Source organism: Vidua macroura, chromosome Z, assembly GCF_024509145.1.
Source record: "Vidua macroura isolate BioBank_ID:100142 chromosome Z, ASM2450914v1, whole genome shotgun sequence".
Taxonomy (NCBI): Eukaryota; Metazoa; Chordata; class Aves; order Passeriformes; family Viduidae; genus Vidua; species Vidua macroura.
This window is the reverse complement of record NC_071611.1, coordinates 66,769,753-66,791,133: the sequence shown is the minus strand read 5'-3', so window position 1 is coordinate 66,791,133 and position 21,381 is coordinate 66,769,753. Positions and strand designations below refer to the sequence as shown.

Sequence of the window (21,381 nt, the reverse complement as noted above, 5' to 3'; positions counted from 1 at the left end):
TAGAAAATAAGAAAAAAAAAATTTGAAAGTCAAAAACCAAAAACCCACCCACCCACTACCTACTCTGCAAAACAAAAAAAAATCCAACCAACCAAAGCAAAACTCAAAAATAACCTTGTAAATGGGGCTAATGAAAGAACCCCACAGAATTCCAATGAAAGAATTCACAGTATTTTTTTTTTATTCCTAAGCTTCTCCAAAACTTCCTTGCCCATCCAGGCTGGATGTTTGCCCTGTTAACTCATCTTTTGGCACACAAAGACAGTCTGTTCCTGTGCCCTCAAGATCTCTGTTTTGAAGCACACCCACCCTTCCTGAACTCCTAAGTTTTTAAGGACTGCTTCCCAAGGAACTCTCTGAATAAGTCTCCTGAATAGGCTGAAGTCTGCCCTCTGGAAGTCCAATGTGAAAGTCTTATTAATGTTCCTCCTGATTTCACCAAATAGTGAGAATTCTGTAATTTCATGATAACTGTGCCCTAAGTGGTCTCCAACCACCACATTTCCCACCAGCCTATCTCTATTTGCAAATAACAGATCTAACACAGTCCCTCCCCTGGTGGGCTCATCCAGCAGCTGTGACAAAAAGTTGTCCTCCACAAACTGAAAATTTCCTGGACTGCCTTTTTTCAGCTGTATTGAGTTCCCAACAAATGTCCGGCAGGTTGAAATTGCCAGCAAGAACAAGGGCTGATGGTCCAGAAACATGCTCAGGCTGCTTATAGAATGAGTTGTCCACCACTTCTTCCTGGTTGGGTGGACGATAGCAGACTGCCGGTAGGATGTCAGCCTTGTTGGCCTTCCCCTTAATTCTTACCCATAGGCAACTTCCCCGTCTTTAGTTTCAATACCTATGACATCCAAAGCCTTGCTAATATCAAGGGTCACCCCTCTGCCTCTTCTCCCTTTTCTGTCTCTTCTGGATAGCTTGTAGCCATCCAGTGCAGTGCTCCAGCCACATGAGTCATCCCACCACACTTCCGTGATGGCAATTACATCATAGCTCTGCTGTTGCACCATGGCCTCCAGCTCTTCCTGTTTGTTACCCATGCTGCGTGCATTGGTACACATGCACCTCCGCTGGGCTGCTGATTTCACTCCTATCTCAGGCTTACCATCCTTGGGCCTGCTTCCAGACAGCCCAACTGCATGCCCTTCCCCCTTCAAACCTTGTTCAAAGCCGTCTCAACAAGTTTTGCCAGATCACCTTCTAGCCTTAACAGAGAGATGGAGCCCATGTGGTTCCAGTAGGCCAGGTGCTGTAAAAGTTGCCCCATGATCAAAGAATCCAAATTTCTGCTGATGGCAGCAACCCTTGAGCCACTTATTGATAATGTGGGTTCTCCTATTTCTTTCACTGTTTCTCACAGCCACCAAAGGGACTGAGGAAAAGACTACCTGTACCCCTGTACAACTACTTGTCCCAGTGCCCTAAAGTTTCTTTCAATTGCCCTGACACTCCTCCTTTCAATCTCATCACTGCCAGCCTGGAGTATCAGCAGCAGGTAATAACCAGAGGGCTGAATCAGCCCGGGAAGTCTCTCAGTGATATCCTGTACCAGGCCCCAGGGAGGCAGCAGATCTCTCTATGGGGTGGATCTGGTTGACATACGGGGACCTCTGTTCCCCTCAGAAGGGAATCACCCACCACGATTACCCTTCTTTTCTTTTTGATGTTAGAGGTGGTAATCCTTCTCACAGATTGGGAGGCTCACTGGGCAGATAATTTTCTTTTAAGTCATCTGGCTGACTCTCCAGATCCAGGGTTCATACCTATTCTGAAGTGGCACCTGGCTTGGGAGTGAGGGTCAGGAGGAATTTTTATTATTACCTCCTCGAGTAGGGACCCATTTCCACTGCCCTTCATCTACCAGGTGTCCTTCTACTGCCTAACAGTGAGAGGCATAGGAGTCCTCTGATTCTTGGTGGACCTCCCTCAAGGATGGAAGGGCTGAACTCTGTCGGAACCCAAGGTGTCCCTCAGACACTCTTGGATGTTCCGGGTCCAGGTCAGAAGCCTCTGAGACCCTGGCAAGCAGCTGTAAACCCCTGTGGTTTTGAATTTGACCCATGGAACAATTTACCAACTTTGCAGGAAGAACAAGAATTCACAAAAGTTTAGATATTATAATAGAAGTAGTCACAAAGTGAAAGGTAGGATTTTTGAGTGCTGTACAGGGGGGTTTTAGGCCCTGTACAGAGGGATCTGAGTTTTGTACATGGGGGTCAGAAGTTCTAAGATGGAGGGATTTGGGCGTGCCCTGTCCTCCTTCTTTCTTCTTCCTATCCTTCATGTTCTTGGTGATGTTGGCACTCACAGATTGGTTTAGAGTAGAAAGTCACTGTTCAATATAGGTGATAGGCATTGGGGAAAAAACTATAAACATTTAATACGTAATGTGTGATATAAAAGATGGCACCAGCCCCTTGGGCAAGAGAGACAGAGAGAGACGCAGAGGGAGAAGGAGTCAGAGAGAATGTCAGGGAGTCTGTGTGCCTTGAGATAACATGCAATAAACTACCTTGAGACCAGATGACTGAAGACTACTGAGTCTTTCTTTGAAGGCACGGGTTGGAGGAGAGACTTTACCACCACCCGGGGTCACCCCAATCTGGGGGTGCTTCCGACAGAACTCCACCAATCTATTTCCCTTTCACTTTCCCAGATACTCCTTAGTCTTTTAACTTCCTCTCTAAGCTCGGCCACCAGTGAAAGGAAATGATTCACCTGTTCACACTGCAGGCAGGTTTCCTCTGCAATGCAGAGGAAATGTATGTAACCTACATCTGGTTACATACACTTGTACTAACTACAGTCTTTGATTGCGTAAAAACCATTGCTACCAGAAACCCCAAACCAACCAACCAACAGAAACACTGCACACAACACACAATAAACCTTACTAGCAAGAAAAGCTGCAACACTGCCTGCTTGCCCTGCCTGTGCGATCTGCCACGCAAACTGCTGTGCCACTCCCTTGGAGCCGTGCCACGCCCCAGTTTGCCTGCTCCGGGTCGCCACGCTCTCAAGCGGCCTCTTTTAATCAGCCTGCTACTCAGCAACGGAAGAAGCAGTAATTTTAATCCCTGTGTTAGGTTCCACCACCCCTTTTCTCTTCTGATAAATGTCTCAGAATACTTCTGTTAGCACTAGTTTTAATGCTCCAGTATGTTTGCAATTAAGGATTGTTGTATTTGCTGACAGAAGCTGTGCAGCATGAAGGGAGATGCTGGCTGGGGACCCACATCCAAGTGACTGCAATTGTTTGAGAAGCAGACTTACCAACAGGAACAGGACCAGGAGATGCAGCAGCTCCTTTGGGCACAAAGCGATGTCCAAAAGAGTCTGTTCAGGGAAAGTAAATTTACTTTAGAGAATACAAATTAGAAAAAAGCAAGGAAATGCACAGAACTGAAGTGGTTGCAAGGAAAGGCTATTACAGAAATGTCAGTGGTTTATAACAGGAAGAAAAGAAAAAGCCTTTGGTTTAAAAAAAAAAAAAAGGAAAGAAAGGGAAGTTCCAGGAAGTTGAGGGAAGGGAAGAGAATGGTTGGGAAGGGAAGGGAGGAAGGGAAGAAGGCAGGAACAGAGGAAGGGAGGAAATTAAAAACAGCAGTAAAAAAAATCAAAAATGAAACTCACACCCACCCACCATCAATGCTCCCCCCCCAAAAAAAATCCAACCTACCAAGCAACCAAAGCCAAACTAAAACCTAGAGTATCTATGCAAATAGGCACTAATATTAACACCATTACAGCATTCATTTTAATCCTTGTGTTTTAATCCCTGTGTTAGCTTTCACCATCCCCTTTCTCTTCTGAAAAATGGCTCAGAATGCTTCTGTTTGCACTGATTGTATTGCTCCATTATGCTGACCTGTAAGTATTGCTGTATTTGCCTACAGAAGCTGTGCAGCATGAAGGGAGATGCTGGCTAGGAAAAACCCACATCCAAGTGACTGCAATTGCTTGAAGAGGAGACTTACCATCACTGTCACGAGCATGTGCAGGAGGTGTTCTGGCTAGCTGGGGTCCAATTCGACCCCAAAAAGATCCTATGCAGAGAAAGTAATTTTCAATCTAAAACATGTTTTCATTTTAAGAAACAAGGAAATGCACAGCACTGAAATGGTTGTGGTGGCAAGGAAAGGCCGTTACAAATATTGGTTTGTGACATAAAGGAAGGAAAAATCTTTGGTTAAAAAAAAAACAAAAAAACCAAAAAAAACAAAGAATGAAATATGAAATAGTAAAACTAAAAAAAAACCAATAAACAATCACGAACCAAACATGCACCCCCACCAACACCATCACTCCCCAAAACAAAAAGAATTCAACCAACCAAGCTACCAAACCCAAACTAAAACCAAATATATCCACGGAAATAGCATCCATTGGAAAAAGCCATAACAGTAGTATTTTTAATCCCTGTGTTAGCTTTCACCATTGCCTTTCTCTTCTGAAAAAAGTCTCAGAAAACTTTTCTCTTAGCACTAGTTTTAATGTTCCCTTATGTTTATATTTAAGTATTGTTTGAATACAGAAGCTGTGCAGCATGAAGGGAGATGCTGGCTAGGAACCCACATCCAAGTCTCTGCCATTGCTTGGAAAGCAGACTTACCATCAGGAGCAGGAACAGGAGCTGGAGCAGGTGGTGTATCACCAGTCTTGGGTTCGAAGAGAGCTTGCAAAGATTCTGTTTGGAGAAATTAACAATTAAAAAGCAAGGAAATGCAGAATACTGGAATGGTTATGGTTGCAAGGAAAGGCTATTACAAAAGGTTAATTGTTTCTAATAGAAAGAATGGAAAAAGCCTTTGTTAAAAAAGGAAGGAAAGAAAGAGAGAAAAGAGAGAAAAAAGAGAGAGAGAGAGAGGAAGGAAGGAAGGAAGGAAGGAAGGAAGTTCGGTAGGAAGGAATTTTGGACGGAAGGAATTAAAGAAGGAAGGAATTTTGGAAGGAACTTCGGAAAGAACTTCAGAAGGAATTTCGGAAGGAATTTCGGAAGGAAGGTATATCGGAAGGAAAGAAAGAATTTCGGAAGGAAGGAATTTCACCAAGAATGAATTTCGGAATTTCAGAAGGAATTTTGGAAGGAAGGAATTTCGGAAGGAAGGAAGGAATTTCAGAAGGAAGGAATTTCGGAAGGAAGGATAGAATTTCGGAAGGAAGGAAGGAATTTCGGAAGGAATTTCGGAAGGAAGGAATTTCGGAAGGAGGGAATTTCGGAAGGAAGGAAGGAATTTCGGAAGGAAGGTAGGAATTTTGGAAGGAAGGTAGGAATTTCAGAAGGAATTTCGGAAGGCATTTCGGAAGGAAGTAATTTCGGAAGGACGGAAAGAACTTTGGAAGGAAGGAAGGAATGAATTTCGGAAGGAAGGAAGGAGGGAAGGAGGAAAGGAAGGAGGGAAGGAAGGAAGGAGGGAAGGAGGGAAGGAGGGAAGGAGGGAAGGAGGGAAGGAATTTTGGAAGGAATTTCGGAAGGAAGGAAGGCAGTTCGGAAGGAAGGCAGTTCGGAAGGCAGGAAGGCAGGCAGGCAGGCAGGCAGGAAGGAAGGAAGGAAGGAAGGAAGGAAGGAAGGAAGGAAGGAAGGAAGGAAGGAAGGAAGAATTTCAGGAATTTCAGAAGGAAGGGATTTCAGAAGTAAGGATGGAATTTTGGAAGGAAGGAGGGAAGGAATATCGGAAGGCAGGTAGGAATTTCGGAAGGAAGGAATTTCGGAAGGAAGGGAGGAATTTTGGAAGGAATTTCGGAAGGAAGGAATTTCTGAAGGAATTTAGGAAGGAATTTAGGAAGGAATTTCTGGAGGAAGGAAGGAATTTCGGAAGGAATTTCTGGAGGAAGGAAGGAATTTCGGAAGGAAGGAAGGAATTTCGGAAGGAATTTTGGAATGAAGGAATTTCGGAAGGAAGGAAGGAATTTCAGAAGGAAATTCGGAAGGAATTTCGGAAGGAAGGAATTTGGGAAGGAATTTCGGAAGGAATTTTGTAATTTCGGAAGGAAGGAAGGAAGGAATTTCGGAAGGAATTTCGGAAGGAATTTCGGAAGGAAGGAATTTCAGAAGGAAGGAATTTCGGAAGGAAGGAAGGAAGGCAGTTCAGAAGGAAGGCAGTTTGGAAGGCAGTTCGGAAGGCAGGCAGGCAGGCAGGAAGGAAGGAAGGAAGGAAGGAAGGAAGGAAGGAAGGAAGGAAGGAAGGAAGGAAGGAAGGAAGACAAAAATAGTAATACCAAAAAAACCCCCAAAACCAGCCACCCACCTCACAGCAAACACTCCCCATGATCAAAAAAATCCAACTTACCAAGCAACCAATAGCAAAGGAAAATAAAAAAACCCTAACCAAAGGGCTCCAAGAGAAAAAATTAATTACTGTAGTAATTTTAATCCCTATGCTATCGTCCATTCCCTTTCTTTTCTGAAAAGTTACAGAACATTTCCATTAGCACTATTTTTATTGCTACATTACGTATACACTTAAAGTTATTGTATTTTCCTACAGAAGCTGTGCAGCATGAAGGGAGGTGCTGGCTGGGGACCCACATCCCTGTGACAGGAATTGCTTGAAAAGGAGACTTACCAGCAGGAGCAGCAGCAGCAGCAGGAGGAGGAGGAGGTGGCGATCCAGTTGCTTCAGGTTCAAAGTGAACTTGCAAAGATTCTGTTCGGAGGAAGAAAATTTTAAAAAGCAAGGAAAGGCACAGAAATGAAGGGGTTATGGTTGCCAAGAAAGGCCATTACAGAAATGTTAATGGTTTCTAACAGAAAGAAAGGAAAAAAGACTTCATTAAAAAAACGACGGAAATGAAAAACAGTAACAAAAATCAAAAACTGCAAAAGAAAACACCCACTGAATCAACACCACTACTACCCAATTACGAAAGATTCAATCAACCAAACCCAAACCCAAATCAAAAATAACTAAGCAAATAGGGACCAACAGAAAAAAAATAACAGAAGTAATTTTAATCCCTGTGTTATCTTTCACCATCCTCTTTCTCTTCTGAAAAGTCACAGATCATTTCTGTTTGCATTAGTTTTATCACTCCATTATGTTTAAAATCAAGTATTGTTGTATTTCTCTATGGAAGCTGTTCAGCAGGAAGGGTGATGCTGTCTGGAAACCCACATCTAATAAACTATAATTTCTTGAAAAGCAGACTTACCATCAGGAGCAGAAGGAGCAGCAGGAGGAGGTGAACCAGCTGCTTGGGGCACAAAGTGAACTTGCAAGGATTCTGTTCAGAGAAAGTAAATGTTAAAAAGCAAGGAAATGGACAGAACTGAAGGGGTTTATGGTTGCAGGGAAAGGCTATTACAGAAATGTTAATGATTTATATCAGAAAGAAATGAAAATCCTTTGGTAAAAAAAAAGGAAAGAAAGAAAAAGAGAAAGAAAGAGAAAGAAAAATAAAGAAAGAGAAGACAGAAAAAAAGAGAGAGAAAGAGAGAAAGAGAGAAAGAGAGAAAGAGAGAAAGAGAGAAAGAGAGAAAGAAAGAGAGAAAGAGAGAAAGAGAGAAAGAGAGAGAGAAAAGTAATTAAAAAAAATCCCAAAACTAACACCCACCCACCCACCACCACCACTCCCCAAAACCAAAAAACCAATCCAACCAATCAAGGAACAAATCCAAACTAAATCCAAAAAACCCACAATCAAAGAGCGACCAATAGAAAAAAACATACAGTAGTAACTTCAATCCCTGAGTTAGCTTTCACTATCCCCTTTCTCTTCTGAAAAATGTCTCAGAAAGTTTCTCTTTGCACTGATTTTATTGCTCTCCATTATCATTACAAGTAAGTGTTGCTGTATTTTCCTACAGAGGCTGTGCAGCTTGAAGGGAGATTCTGTCTGGGAACCCACATCCCAGTCACTGTAATTGCTTGAAAAGCAGACTTACCATCAGCAGCAGGAGTTAGAGGCTCAGCAGCTAAGGGTTCAAAGTGAATCTGTGAAGATTCTCTTCCTGATGTTAATGCTTTCACTTTGGAAGCTGCCAGTGAGTAGAGATCCATAAAAGGTCTAAGCATGTGCTTTAAATAAAAGTAGAAGGAATCATTAGTGCCAGGCAAGCTACACTTAAATGCCAAATAGCACACATCCAGATTTTTCACAAAAGACAGAACATTTTCTTTAGCAAAGAGATCAAATACAGTTTGTAAGCCAGGCAGAATGTCAGTCCCAGGATTTAAACATCAAAACCATCTAACACTGCATTTTCTATTTTTTCTAGAATTGAATATTAAGATCGTTGAGGAGCAGGGAATGAGTCCACACCCTAGTTAGAAGATGCTTTGATGAGATGTTTTCAAGCATACAGTACAGCATTGAACTCTTGATACAATTTTTTCATTTTATTTAAATACAAGACTCACTGCAGGTTCAATTTCTGTTCACAAAAAATTGCCACACAGTTTCAGGCTAATGTTCACACTTCCAAGATGATTCAATTTACTAATCCTTCCACTCCACAGCAAAAAAAGTAACTTGGCAGTAACAAAAGAAACATCACAAACCTACAGACCTCTGAAAACACATAATCTGATTGCACTATAACTGGAAAAATGTAACTATTTCCATGTATGCAGTGGAAGAATGTCCCAGTTTTGTTATATTGATTGGATTGATGATAAAGTTAGCAGGACAAGAGAGCACAGATGACTTGGCAGTACTGGTAACTTTGTATCTATCCCAAGTAGTCTTAAATGATTGTTGAAATTATTAGTCTCCTTTACAATGGTTAATCACATTTTATTTGTTATAATTTTTCCCTTCAGCTACACTGGTCTTTTGAATGTAAACCTGTGATACAGACAAAAATCAGCTTAGTACCACAAACAGGGATTTACAAAGATTTTTGTAGTTTTTTCCTTTCCTTGGTTTCACATTGCTGATTTTCAGAAAAGATGTTAACACAGCTAAAATCAATCAGGTCATTTCACTGTGGTTTCTAGGAAACAGCAGTGGCAAACTAACCCATATCACATCTTTTGTCATCAGAAAGAATCTCCAAAATGTCTTGGTGCTGTGGTTCTAGTCTTAAAAGGGGATTCCTGCAGATTATAAGGCCTTAAATTGAAATGTGCTCATCACACACTATGGCAGTTCTAGAGGATGTGCCTGCAAACAACTCCACTGCTTTTAATGACAAGTGTTCCTAAAGTGATTCCTAACTCCTTACCTCACTCAAGATTGCAGGATTGCCCTTAATACAGTTTGGCATAGAGTAAAACTAAAATCCATTAGGTGGCCTCTGTCTATAAAAGGCAAATTTTGTAATAAAACCTCAATCATGAGCTTGATAAAGGAATCAAACAGGAACTAGGGATGAGGGCAGAGGAGAGAGAGAGGGAAAAGGGGGAAAGAGAGGTGGGGAAAGGGAGAAAGAGGAAAAGGGATGGAGAAAATGAAGTTCACAGTGACACAGACTGTGAGCCATTGGTGCTGTTTGTATATGTGCTGAGTTACCAAGTGCACCTGAGGCTGCCAGGTGAACAAGAACTTTACAATTCTGCCCCATCAGCGAGCTCCCCAGCACGGACTCTACTATGTTAGTTAAACCGCAAGCACTCTGTGCAAATATGAAATGCAATTTTTTCTGTTTCTGATTCTCTTCCGGAGAGAAAGAGGGAACAGGCTGCAGATACTTCTGCAATCATTGTGAGGTCAAAAAGAATGGGAGTTGGGATGGGATAAAAAGAAGAAAAGAAACAGCATCCACTACCAAATTAGAAAAGCAGGATTTAAAAGCTGGTGATTGCCACAATGCCTCCTGTGAAAAGATGCCACCCATGGAACCTTTTGTGCAGCTCTAAAATGGATCATCACTGTACTGGGGAAACATTTGTAATTCTACCCTTTGATGGAAAAGTTGATCTGTGCTAATTAAGCTTCACAGGAATCTCCAAGCATTACATATTCCATATTTCCATCTTTTAGTGTGGAAACACGATAATGCACATGTAATTTATATCTTTATCAGGCATGTATGCATGCAAGAGAGCAACAGTGAGAATTCTCCAGCTTAGAATCTGCCTTTCTTGAATGTTTGATTTTGTGACCCCAATCCTGCAATTATATACTGCATTAGAACAGAAAATCTACAATAAATTGGAAGGAATTGCTGCAGAAACTTACACGCTGTATGCAATACTTACTTTGTCTAAGATCTTTGCAATTTACTTGATTACCTGCTCTCTCTCTAATTCAGACAGAGAAGTACAATGAAAGAAATATGTTCTCACTCTGCCTTTTGTTCTCTCATTCGGTAAAAAAATCTGTCTTGGCACTAGTATATTCTGCACAGCTATAAAGACTAATGGATAGTTTCTGCAGAAGACATCAAACTTAAAAACAATCAGGAGGCATTGCACTGAATCTATGTTCAGAGCTGAAAATATGGCACATTTTCTGTTAATTTCTCTTTTTTCCCACTCATCGTTTTGTCCTAAGAAAATTAGTATTTTGAAATTTGCAAGTCTTTAAACCTACATGAGCAAAATAGCTTCTGTATTTAAACATTCTGAATAGCAGTTTCTTTTAAATGAGGAATGCTCAAAACCCCACAACTGATTCTAGACCTGTGGGTTGAAAAAAATCTGATACTGACCAAGAAGGAGGATGAAAATCTTGTCTTTTTTGTTTGGTTGGTTTTGTTTGTTTGTGGGGATCTTACTTGGTTTTAGTTTTGTGGTTTTTTTTTTTTTTTAACTAGTCTTGTGTATATTAATGGGAAAAAAGAGAGGGAGGTAGAGGGATATTAATTTTCAGGTACATATACTTCTGTCCATGTTTGTATTCCCATCGGTTATTTAACGCTTTAACTGCAAAATTAAAAGTTACCATCATCTCTGAAATACCATGTGCAAGAGTATACATGGAAATTGTCTTTCAACTGTTGACTGCAATAGTTTTGAAGCTTTTTGCTTTCCACATGCTCAGAGCAGTCCATCTGCCAGTTGTGTCTCAGATGCCAAAAATGAAAAAAAAATTAAAAAGAAAAAAATTAAACAGGATTGGCTTTAGACTCTAACCTGGAATGCCATAGCCTCTGGCCTGTCCCTCACTGCTTCCTCTGAAAGGGTCTCCAGCTGCAGGCTGGGGAGCGGCGTGGCTGCTGCAGCACCTGATGCCATGGCCTGCTCTCTGGCCTAAAGGGAAAAAACCCCAGCATCAGTGGTAATTCTCCTTTAGACACACCAGCTGGGATGAACTGAGTCATCAGTCCATTGAGTGGACTTGCATTGATCATTGGACCTAACATCCATGAATAAAGTAGAACTGACTGAATTTTCATTGCAAATAAATCTCTAATTCACAGTGCTGGGCAAGAATGCTACCAAAAAAGAAAAAAAAAAAAAGCACCTTGCCCTGGTCAGAAAAGAGAAAGGCCAAGGACATAGCACATATGTATTATTGTAAAAACATGGCAGTTGCTGCATGACATTAACTTCCAAAGTTTGAAAGTATGAAGATGGTGGTGGCACAAAGGAAATTGTCTATCAGCACAGTTTGCAGTTTAGGTTCTGTCACTTTCCATGAACATTAAAGGAAAGAGACTTGCAAAAGATATCTGAAAATATAATTAAGAACAGTTTTGGTGAATGCAGAAACTAAAATAAAGAAGAGAATCCCATGTTGCTAGGCATTAAAGATGTAGTAAGGGAAATCGACACTCCAAGGTAATGAAAACCCTTCTTTTGCTCTATGCTGCTCTCAATTAAAAACAGTTATGAAACCATCTGCCATTAGAGCTAAAGTTGAAAATAGTCCTTTCTCCTAAATAATTAATAGGTACATCTTTATTGGACCTTCAAATAGTCCTATACCAGGGCACAATTGTACAAGTCAGAGGGAAAACTTGAGATTACTGTTAAGTTTAAAATATGATTTTAAAGAATACCACAGAAGTTTCTGACCACAGATTATGATTTCCTGCCTTTTCTTTTCCTATTTATGATGTTTCATAGGTTAAAGTAGCAGACACAAAGCCAAATGTTTTACGGCCATCAAGTATGTGAGTTCTCATTATTCAGTAGAGGGTTAACTCCATAACAATTGCAATTTTTTGTGTGTTCCATTAGTCTTCACTTGTCAACCAGAAATAATGCGCAGTGAGGGAAGGAAAGTGAATTTTGTCATAACTTCTACATTTAGAACAAGTTGGGTGTGTACTACAAACCTGCATTTTATTTCACTGTGGTTTTTTAAGATGGAAGAAGTTGAGGGGGGAAACTTCAACACTAAGGAAAGGAAGTTGCTTTGCAGCCACTTCTCTCTTCCCCCGCGAATAAGCAGTTGTAAGGCTTTGGCATGTTTGGAAACACAAATCAGAGGGAATACTTCAAATTCTTACCTCATTCAGGGTGGCCTCCACAGCTTTCATATGATTAATGATCAACTCTTTGTCTCTATATAAAAGAAAAAAACAAAACAAAACAACATAACAATGGAGTAACTTTATGGAACTGAAGCTCTACCAATGTAGAAATTAGTCTTCTGCTATTTTATGGCTGTCATAAATAATTTATGGCTGTAAAATAATTGTTGATTATTATTATAACAGTTATAAACTGTTAGGATTTTCTCTCTTTTTCATATCTTCAATGCAAACCCTAAAAATAGTTAATGTACCACTATTTGGTGCATTGCCATATGAAAGATGCTTCTGTTGAGGATAAGCATAGATGTAATGATAGGCCTATCAATGAACAACTATCATGGCTTGGACATAGAGGTCATAAGAAATCTCTAGCAGGATGGTATTATAGTCTTGCATTGGAAAACACAGACAGATCCTGTTTATTTCATCTGCTTTGTTTATATGGTCCAAAAGGAGCAAAAAACCCTATTTGTTGTGAAGATGAAGAGAATGAAGAGAAGGGTAGCTTTCTTTGTTGATATTCAGCTGCTTTTTACAGGGAAAAAAATGCCAGTTTTAAAGTCACTTCACATTAAAATAACCTTTACTGGATCTATGTATGGCCACAAGGAATGCTCTTTACTGAAATGCCCAAAATAGTCTGGGGCAGGATTAGCTTGTTAAACATTTAATTGAGGACAATAAATAAATAGGAATTGCATTATTTCCCTGGTGCATAAAACCCTTAAAGGTTCTCAGATGTTCTTCAGAGGTTGAATGATCCCAAGTATGATGGGAAATTTTAATTAACTAATTTTTTTTTAGATCCTAGCCATGGAACAACAATATTCATAATACATATTTCATATTATGATAAGTATTAGAAAACAAAGTCTGCAAAGATTTATTTTTTCATATGGTGTAAAAATAGCTTAGTAATAAGCTCCTTCAAGTCAAGGGGGCTCCTTTTGACTACCAATCTTTTCAAGACCAGTGCCTGAGCCTTTCCTTTCACTCTAGGTTGTCTTGTAGTGGTGTGGGGATTAGGGCTAAATCCAAAACTCCCTGAAATCAGCAGGAGGATCTATCTTGTACCACAGGAAAGGCTAGGTCCAAAATGGGTTTCAGTCCCTTTGGTGGCAAAGACCTGTCCCCTAGATGATGCTTTTATATTTACTATAAATAAATTGTATCTGTCTACAAAAAGATGGTGTGGAAACACAGAGAACAAGCAATCATTTCTTAAATAAACAGAACTTTAAGGATCTGCCAAAGAGATGTTATCAGAGCAGTAAGATAGCACAATATTTTGTTCGCCAGTAATTTCAGCACCCAGAATTTGAAGCACTATTATGGGATAACTGCATAAAATATATGACCTAGTATTTTGAACTAACACTTTTGTTCTTAGAAGACTATCCCTGAATTTAAAAATAAAAGAGACAGATGTACTTTTCTCTTCTAACCTTACACTGTCCAGGGCTAAAACACTGCCCATGGAAGTAGGAATTGAAATTTTTATTCATTTTAAGTGACATCCCCCAGGCCCCAGGGCTCACTTTACTCCCTGTTCAAGGGCAGGTTCTGCCTCCTCAAGAGTCTCCCGCAGCCGCTGCTGGTCCTGCTTCGTGTCTTTCAGGAGTCTCTTCTGGTGATCCAGATCTCGGTCTCTGCTCCTCAGCTCCTCCACTGCATTAGAGAGTCTCTGCCAGCAGACAGAGAGCAGAGTTACTCTTTAGCCCAAAGAAGCTTCACTTTATGCCACTGGCTACTGACCAACGTGGAAGACAAACTGATTGCAAAGTAGATTTGGACCACTGCATACTAAGGTTTTATGAATTTCCTAGCAAAAGCATTACTGACTCAGTAGTTTTTAGTATATTTGCTATGTATAAATGTGTTTTAGAAAACAAAATGATCGTAGGCAAAAAAACCCAAAACAAACTTCCATTGCAGACTTTTTCTTAAATTCTTAAAAATAAAACATAGATAGCTTTAAAAAAAAAAAAAAAAAAAAAGTAGTCTTTGAAGTGTTTTCTCAGTAGCCTAAAATTCCAGCAGACTGAGTAGTGTGTGTGTATTTACTCCTGTTATTTTAATTACACAAGGACTGCACTATTTGGCTTATTTAACAAAAAGTAAAACTCGGGTGACTGTTCCAGAAGAATAATCTTACCATCAGAGATACACTGGAGACTTGGCTTCTATCTGTGTCGATAAGTGGGCACGATTCCAGTCTATTACTCAGCTCCTGAAGCCGTCGCTGGTGCTCTTGTAAAAGCAATCTTGCCTCCTGCTCACGCTGCAAAGCATTATTTAACTCCTCCTGCATATTGTCTTGGTTGATTTTCTGGAAAGAGAAACAAGTTGTGCCTGATTCTGTTAACTATATTCAGTGGTTTCCCTACCACTGAGTGAGTTCCACTTGCAAACATACCAAATTCTAAAACAGATGCATGCTTAGGATTAGTCTTGAAGTTTTTTTAACATGAAGACAGGTCACTGAACAGTAAGACGGCAGACCATTTAATTACTGTGTTTCTTGTAAAGAGCATTCATGTAAAGTCTTGGCATACATTATTCTATTCAAATTAGCACCCTAGGGTGCAAAACCTCAATATTTGGAAGGAAAAATATGCAGATCAATGTTCAAAATTTTAGTGGATAGCTTATTAATCCTTGTAAACACCTTTGTGGACTGTTCTTCTCCTCCAAAAACTGTTCCAGAAAGAAGAAATAATTCTTCAAGGAAAGTCGTCATCTGCATTTCGACTACAATCTAAAATGTGATAATTTTCATCTAACTGTCCCAAAACACTAAGGGAATAAGACCTGTTGAGAACAGAACTGAAAATGATTAGATATTTTTGAGTAAAAAAAAAAAAATCTATTTTACTAGCTAGGAACAGGAAGGACAATGGGTGAGACATCATCTAGCAGATATTCTCTGCTTGGAAGTGTTTGGATTGGGACACACTGACAGGTTCTACCAACTAGGCTTCAGGTTAGGGAACCCACAGCACTTCAGTAACTCAATCAGCAACAGCAAAAGACCCAGAGGAATTTTGTGCATTTGTGCTACAGAGAATGTAAGAAAAGGCTTTTTTTCCCCTGCCATAAAGTTACTTCTTCAGGGAAACAGACCCACTAAAATTTGTATTGTATTTATTATAACATTCATCAACATCCATACAGAGTCTAAACTGCTATATTTATATTTCATGAACCTCTCATGAACATTCTTATTGAATACCCTGACTTTACTCCAGCTGACTTTACTCTGTTGAAGTGAAATCTTCTTTTAGGATACATAAACCATCACATCAACATTTCCAGCAAATGGGAGAACCTGGACTGCTGAAGACCAAACTGCAATTTATACAGGATACCTCCTTCTACAAACCAAAAGGAAACTCCAGTGGAAAAGGGGTCTTTCTAAATACATCTGTTTTCTAGTTTAGTGACATTTACAAGGCAAGGTTTCTGTAAAATTCTGTTGAAAGTAAATCAATTTTATGCTTTTTTTCCAAAAGGACACAAATCAAAAAATGTGTAGAAAAGAGAATCTCTTTTAAGGAAGAGAACCTCCAAATCAAATGTACTTACATGCTGAAGTTCATTTAATTGCTCTTGCAGTCTGTGGGCTTTTTCAGCATCTTTTTGCATCTCATTGCAACTCCATTTGCATTCTGCAAGCTGCAGGTGCAGTGAGTGTGACTCTACCTCTGCTGCATGAAGCCTTTGTGAAAATTCAAATATTTCTTGCTGCAAGATTGCTATGTTTCTCTGTCAGCAAACAAAAACAAGTTGATGGGCTATAAAATCTGCTATTTTAGCAATAAAAGAAATAATATTTAAGGCCCAAGAAAATGAAGACAAAACTATCATTTTTTCCTCCACCTCTAAAAGACATACACAAGGGCAAAAGTTTGAACCTGTCACCTACCAACCCTACCAAGGGCTCCTGCAAATTCTGTTTACAAAGTACTTTTTTCACCTAAAGTCTAGTATAAAAGATTATTGGAAAAAGAGTTTATCCTTTCATTTTGGTTAAAGGGAAGAAGGCTATCTTTACTGAAAGAAAGGATGGTAAACATGAGAAAGTAGAAAACCATAATAAAAAGCATAATAATAACCATAATAAAAAGCAAACATTTACATCAAGCCAAAAGCAAATTTGTTCTTATAAGCTAATAAGAACTGATAGAACTTGAAAAAAAATCTTTTACTTGAATACACTAAACCTCCTCCAAAAATTCTTTGTCAATAAAAGACAAGACCTATTCACACCCTAATGTGTGACAAATCAACTTCTGAGTGTCCATATAGTGGTACTTCATTGTCATGGACTCATCACCAGCCTGAAACAAAATAAATGGCGCTATCAAGGGAGCTTCACTGTTGCTGTAAACCTTCTGTTTCCACGAAGGAGGACTGTAAATCTGTTGCTGTAAACCTTCTGTTTCCACGAAGGAGGACTGTAAATCTGCTTACTGTACTGGGCAGTCTGTCATACAATCCAGCTTCCAGGGCCTGGGCATTTACTCTGCGGAGCCCACGAGCCAGCCTCTGTATCAGGGAGTCCCTCTCCAGGAAAGCTCTGCACCCACAAGGTTTCCCTTGAACTGTCTCCATCAGTATGCTCAGGTTGTCCATCAGTTTTGCAAAGCAGTTCCTGGCTGCACTGATAAGGGAGTGTCCAGAAAGCCAGGAGCGTGCATCTTTAAGAAACATCAACAAAAAGGAAACATCAACAAAAAGGAAACATCAACAGGTTATTAGTTCCCATTTCTTGTAATATCATGTTCTTTTTAATTTATACAGGATAGAACCTGTAAATATTCTGAAACACAGAATACTGATTCTGAAACACTATTCAAACTTTGCTTTTAAAGGATATGAATTAAAATTATTGAAAACAGCATGCTCAAAGAAGAAACTGCCTGAAACTGAATCTAAGCACATTTGATTCAATCACAACTTTTATACCAATTTAGTGTTTAGCCTTCTGGGAAATGCATCGCCTCGTCTTTCTCCTGCTATTTCCCTTTATTCACACAAATTATCCCTCTTCTAATATCCTTTTTTTCTGTGACAAAATTGTGGGGATTCTGAAGCTAGAGATTAATAAAGAACCAGGGACGGCAGCAATGCAGATGAACCAAGGAAGCCTGTATCTGTTCTCACTGTAAATAAACTCTAGAAACACTCTCCAGCCTTCTGCTTCCATGGCTATATACACTGAAAGGATAAAATATCCTATCAGTTGTTAAAGAAAATTAATCTGTTCCAACAGTACAGAGATGTGATCATTCAGAGAATGCAGAAGATAAAATGCATTTTACCCTGCAATAAAATTACTCCTTCAGGGAAACAGCCCCACTAAAATTGGTAGACTAGCTCAGGATATAACCTCTCATCAAAGGTGACTACCATAATATTCAGAAATATCTCTTCAGAGCTATGATCCAGAATAGTTGAGATAAAATCATAAAAATGGAAGTGATATGACCACCCTGACTTATTTTTTTATTATATTTCTGCTACAACAATATATTGTTAAAATTACCTTGTTTGCTGAGAACATCCTCCAGTTCAGAGATGGAACTGACTATTGCAGTGTAGAGGTTAGAGCTAGTCAACCAGTCAAGTGCTTCAATACAGTCAACTCCTTCCTCTTCAAAACCTGGGAAACAGAATTGCAGCTAGCAGGATAAGGGTATCACTAAGATATGGCACAATGCTACCTCCAGCTTTTACAGAAGTTAACCAAAAAAAAGCATATAAACAACAAATTAGTCAGGACAATTTAGACCGTTTTAAGCATGCTTCCAGAATTACTAAAAAACAAAAAAAACCTAGATGAACCTTCTAATTTGGAAAACATTTTTGAGGGAAGTATAAACTGGTCTGGCAACAGAAAGGGCAAGTAGCCATAATCTCTAAAGAAAATTTCAAAATCCAATGCTAATATTTTACCTGAATCAGAAAGCAATTTTTGTGGGTTTTAGTAGGAAATAAATATTAAAAATTATTAAAAAAAGAAGAGGAAATACCTTTTCTAGAAAAAAAAAAAAAGGTGACAGTTAATAATTTAGGAACACTGCAAGATATTTACCACAGAGAAGATGCGGTAGCACCTAGTTCTGAAATCCGAAACACAAATATCAAAAATATCAGATAGTGTTGAGTTCATGTGCATAATTGCAATTTTACCTGCAATGCTTAAAATAAGACTAGGCATTTCCTCGTAGAGTGAAATACGTTTGTCAAGCAACATACAAAACACAAATCCATAAATAATATTTGTCCAAATGTCATTAAATATGTCTTTATGACCCAGCAATAATAATAATAATCTTGCTCTTTGTTATTCCCTAACCATGTAATTTGACATAAGAACATTTCACTTACATGACACATGCCTGCCTCTGGATTCTCCCACACAAACTTGAATTCCAGTGCATCCTCTGGAGCCATCTGTCCACACGAAAAAGGTACAAGAATATCGGGCCAGAGCCCTCAGCCTGTTAGCGGCCAGAACTGCAATCACAGCTCTTCGGAAGACATAAACCAGGTGCTTGGCTCTTCTCTGCCTCAGCCTGCCTTCGCCTTGGCTGTTTTCCACATTAGTAGGGAGAGCATAAAGGAGGCTGATGATCCTCTGGTTCAATAATTTGTGGTGGTTCACCTGCTCCTGAAGAATGTCTCTTTGGCAAGACACAGCGCACAGTCTGCCATAGAGAGGACATAGGGCCCCTGACAGCAGTGCACAGGCTGCCAGTAGGGATGAGCGTGCCTTGTGAGCATTTGCTAATGTATCTGTCATGGAATTGTTTTCGTGGGCCAGTTTCTCGCAGATTTGTTCAAGGCCATACAGTTTTTGCCTGGTTTTCTGCGCTGTTTCTTCACATTCCTACGACAGAAACAAACCAAACAAAAACAGAAGAAATATTAACTAGATGGTTCTTACCTAGACAAGAGCAAAAAGAAAATTCTTAGTTTTGCCATTCAAATGATGCATCAAAGGACTCAAAAATTCTTAGTAATGATAGTGATGAAAGTATCTCTTCTAGTAAACAATTACAGAATCAGATATATGAAACCAAAGCAATGGTAGGAGGGAAATTGACATGATCATCAGCTGCAAATTGGACTCCTGATTTCTAACAACAATCCACCAATATGGTGACAGCTCACAGAAGGTCCAACACTGCTTGTCTGCCCACAATACAGTTTTATGAGTTGACTTAACAATAGTAGTAACATCCTCCAGTTTCAGAGAGAGCACTGCTCTACCAAGCAGAAAGCCAGTGTAAGTGAGAGGAAAAAGGTAAGGAAGGCTGGAACATGAAACTAGACAGATTAAATTTTTCAGTATGCAAAGATTTCCAGTCCTGAAATCTGCATCAACTACAGCATTATTCTGTGAAGTAAGTTGCAGCAACTCACAAATAACAAGGGACATCTATTTCCTTTATTCACAATGCTTTTAATTGAAACAGGTGTGAAGGAATGTGATGGTAAAGACCGTAAATGGTGGTTGTGGAATAATGGGTAACATTTTGGATTGCAGGATTGCAAATAACTCATCAAACAAGCAGTGGTAGTTTCACACTTTAAAACCACTTCTCACTGTAGTATCAGTAAAGCAGAGTCACTACCACTGTTCTTAGGATCTGTACATATGTAATTAAATTTATCCACAAGTAACACCACATTATTGTTACTCCATACAATCTCTGCAAATGATGATGCTGAAAAAGTAGCTGCTGCCCTCAGTAATTCTTAAAAAAAAGGAAATTCGATCTTACAGGTTTAGCATTCTCAAAAAAAAAAAAAATACTACCCACTGTAGATGAAATCAGGCTTCTCAGCTGAGGCTGTAAACCAAATTCTCTTCAACAAATGTTTCAACAAAGTCATTTATTTCTTATTGTAAATTATGTTAATATTATCACAGTGATGGGTTGGTTTGTTGTTTGGGTTTTTTTTACTTTAAAAATATACTAACATTCCCAAATGACCTTAAACTGCTAAGGGGCTTAAATTACTGAAAGAATCCATTATATGGTACAAGAAAAAAAATTTGAAGTTCCCAGCACCATACCTGTGCTCTTGCATGAACTTCTGCAAGGATATTTGAGTACTGCTCTTCAAGATATTGCTCTTCTTTCTGCCTGCAATGTTCCTGTGCTTTTAACTGTTCAGACATTTTCTCAAAAGCCTCCTCCTGCTTCTGCTGAAGGTTGTTCATAGTGTCAGTTTTGTGCTTGCAAATATATTCTAGGTGGGATATCTGTGTGACAAGCATTTAAGAAGAAATTATTTACCTTTTCACTTTGAGTCAAGCACAGACTATTCCAGCATAAAACCTAAACTGTAATTTCTTCAAGATTTTCATTAAAACTAAGTAAAACCCTTGCACAGCAGATGAATTACTTGGTTCCCAAAACAAAACTGAAATATATTTTGAAACAAAGTATTTTATTTGGTTTTAGTTCTGCCATCCTTTTACCACCTTGCAGATATTTGTCACCTCCTTTGTAGGAAACCTGAGCCAGACACTTCAAACATTTTTTTTAAACTATTAAATTTTAGTGTATTAGTAAATTAGTAATCCAAGTATATACTTTAGAAATGTGTAATGATTGCAAACAATAATTTAAAACAGCATTTCATTTTTTGTTTTGTTTGGGGTTTCTTGGGGTTTTTTTGGGTTTTTTTTGTGTTGTTGTTTTTTTTTTTTTTGTTGAAAAGCCAAGACATTCCAGATTATTATTCAGTTTTTAAACAATTTCAGGGAAAACACAGAGAATGTTTCCCTTACAAATAGCTCATAAGTTTACGATGTGTTTTCAACAAGCTTGAAGGGATTCACTCTTGTGGTTTAACACTGCACCTCCCATGCAAATTAAATGGAGGAATGAACCAAGCCAACAATGATCTCCAAATGCACACACCTGCACTTTGTTACTAGACAATATCAGCAAGACACTTCCAGATAGATCACGCTGAACTGTAGG

The 21,381-nt window shown here is 39.1% G+C and overlaps 1 protein-coding gene across 1 annotated transcript in view; it reads right to left on the bottom strand.

Moving 5' to 3' along the window:
- LOC128822324 (coiled-coil domain-containing protein 171-like) overlaps positions 1–21,381 on the bottom strand; it is a 59,347-nt gene that overhangs the window by 8,099 nt on the left and 29,867 nt on the right. Inside the window, exons 10-23 of the mRNA XM_054004019.1 lie at positions 20,466–20,654; positions 18,770–19,271; positions 17,925–18,041; positions 16,850–17,076; positions 15,962–16,141; positions 14,532–14,705; positions 13,915–14,060; positions 12,350–12,404; positions 11,028–11,144; positions 7,895–8,027; positions 7,162–7,233; positions 6,576–6,656; positions 4,622–4,696; positions 3,987–4,055 (exon numbers count right to left, since the gene is read on the bottom strand). Of these exons, the coding sequence (XP_053859994.1) occupies positions 3,987–4,055; positions 4,622–4,696; positions 6,576–6,656; positions 7,162–7,233; positions 7,895–8,027; positions 11,028–11,144; positions 12,350–12,404; positions 13,915–14,060; positions 14,532–14,705; positions 15,962–16,141; positions 16,850–17,076; positions 17,925–18,041; positions 18,770–19,271; positions 20,466–20,654 (2,137 nt within the window). The remainder of the gene's footprint in view (positions 1–3,986; positions 4,056–4,621; positions 4,697–6,575; positions 6,657–7,161; positions 7,234–7,894; positions 8,028–11,027; positions 11,145–12,349; positions 12,405–13,914; positions 14,061–14,531; positions 14,706–15,961; positions 16,142–16,849; positions 17,077–17,924; positions 18,042–18,769; positions 19,272–20,465; positions 20,655–21,381) is intronic.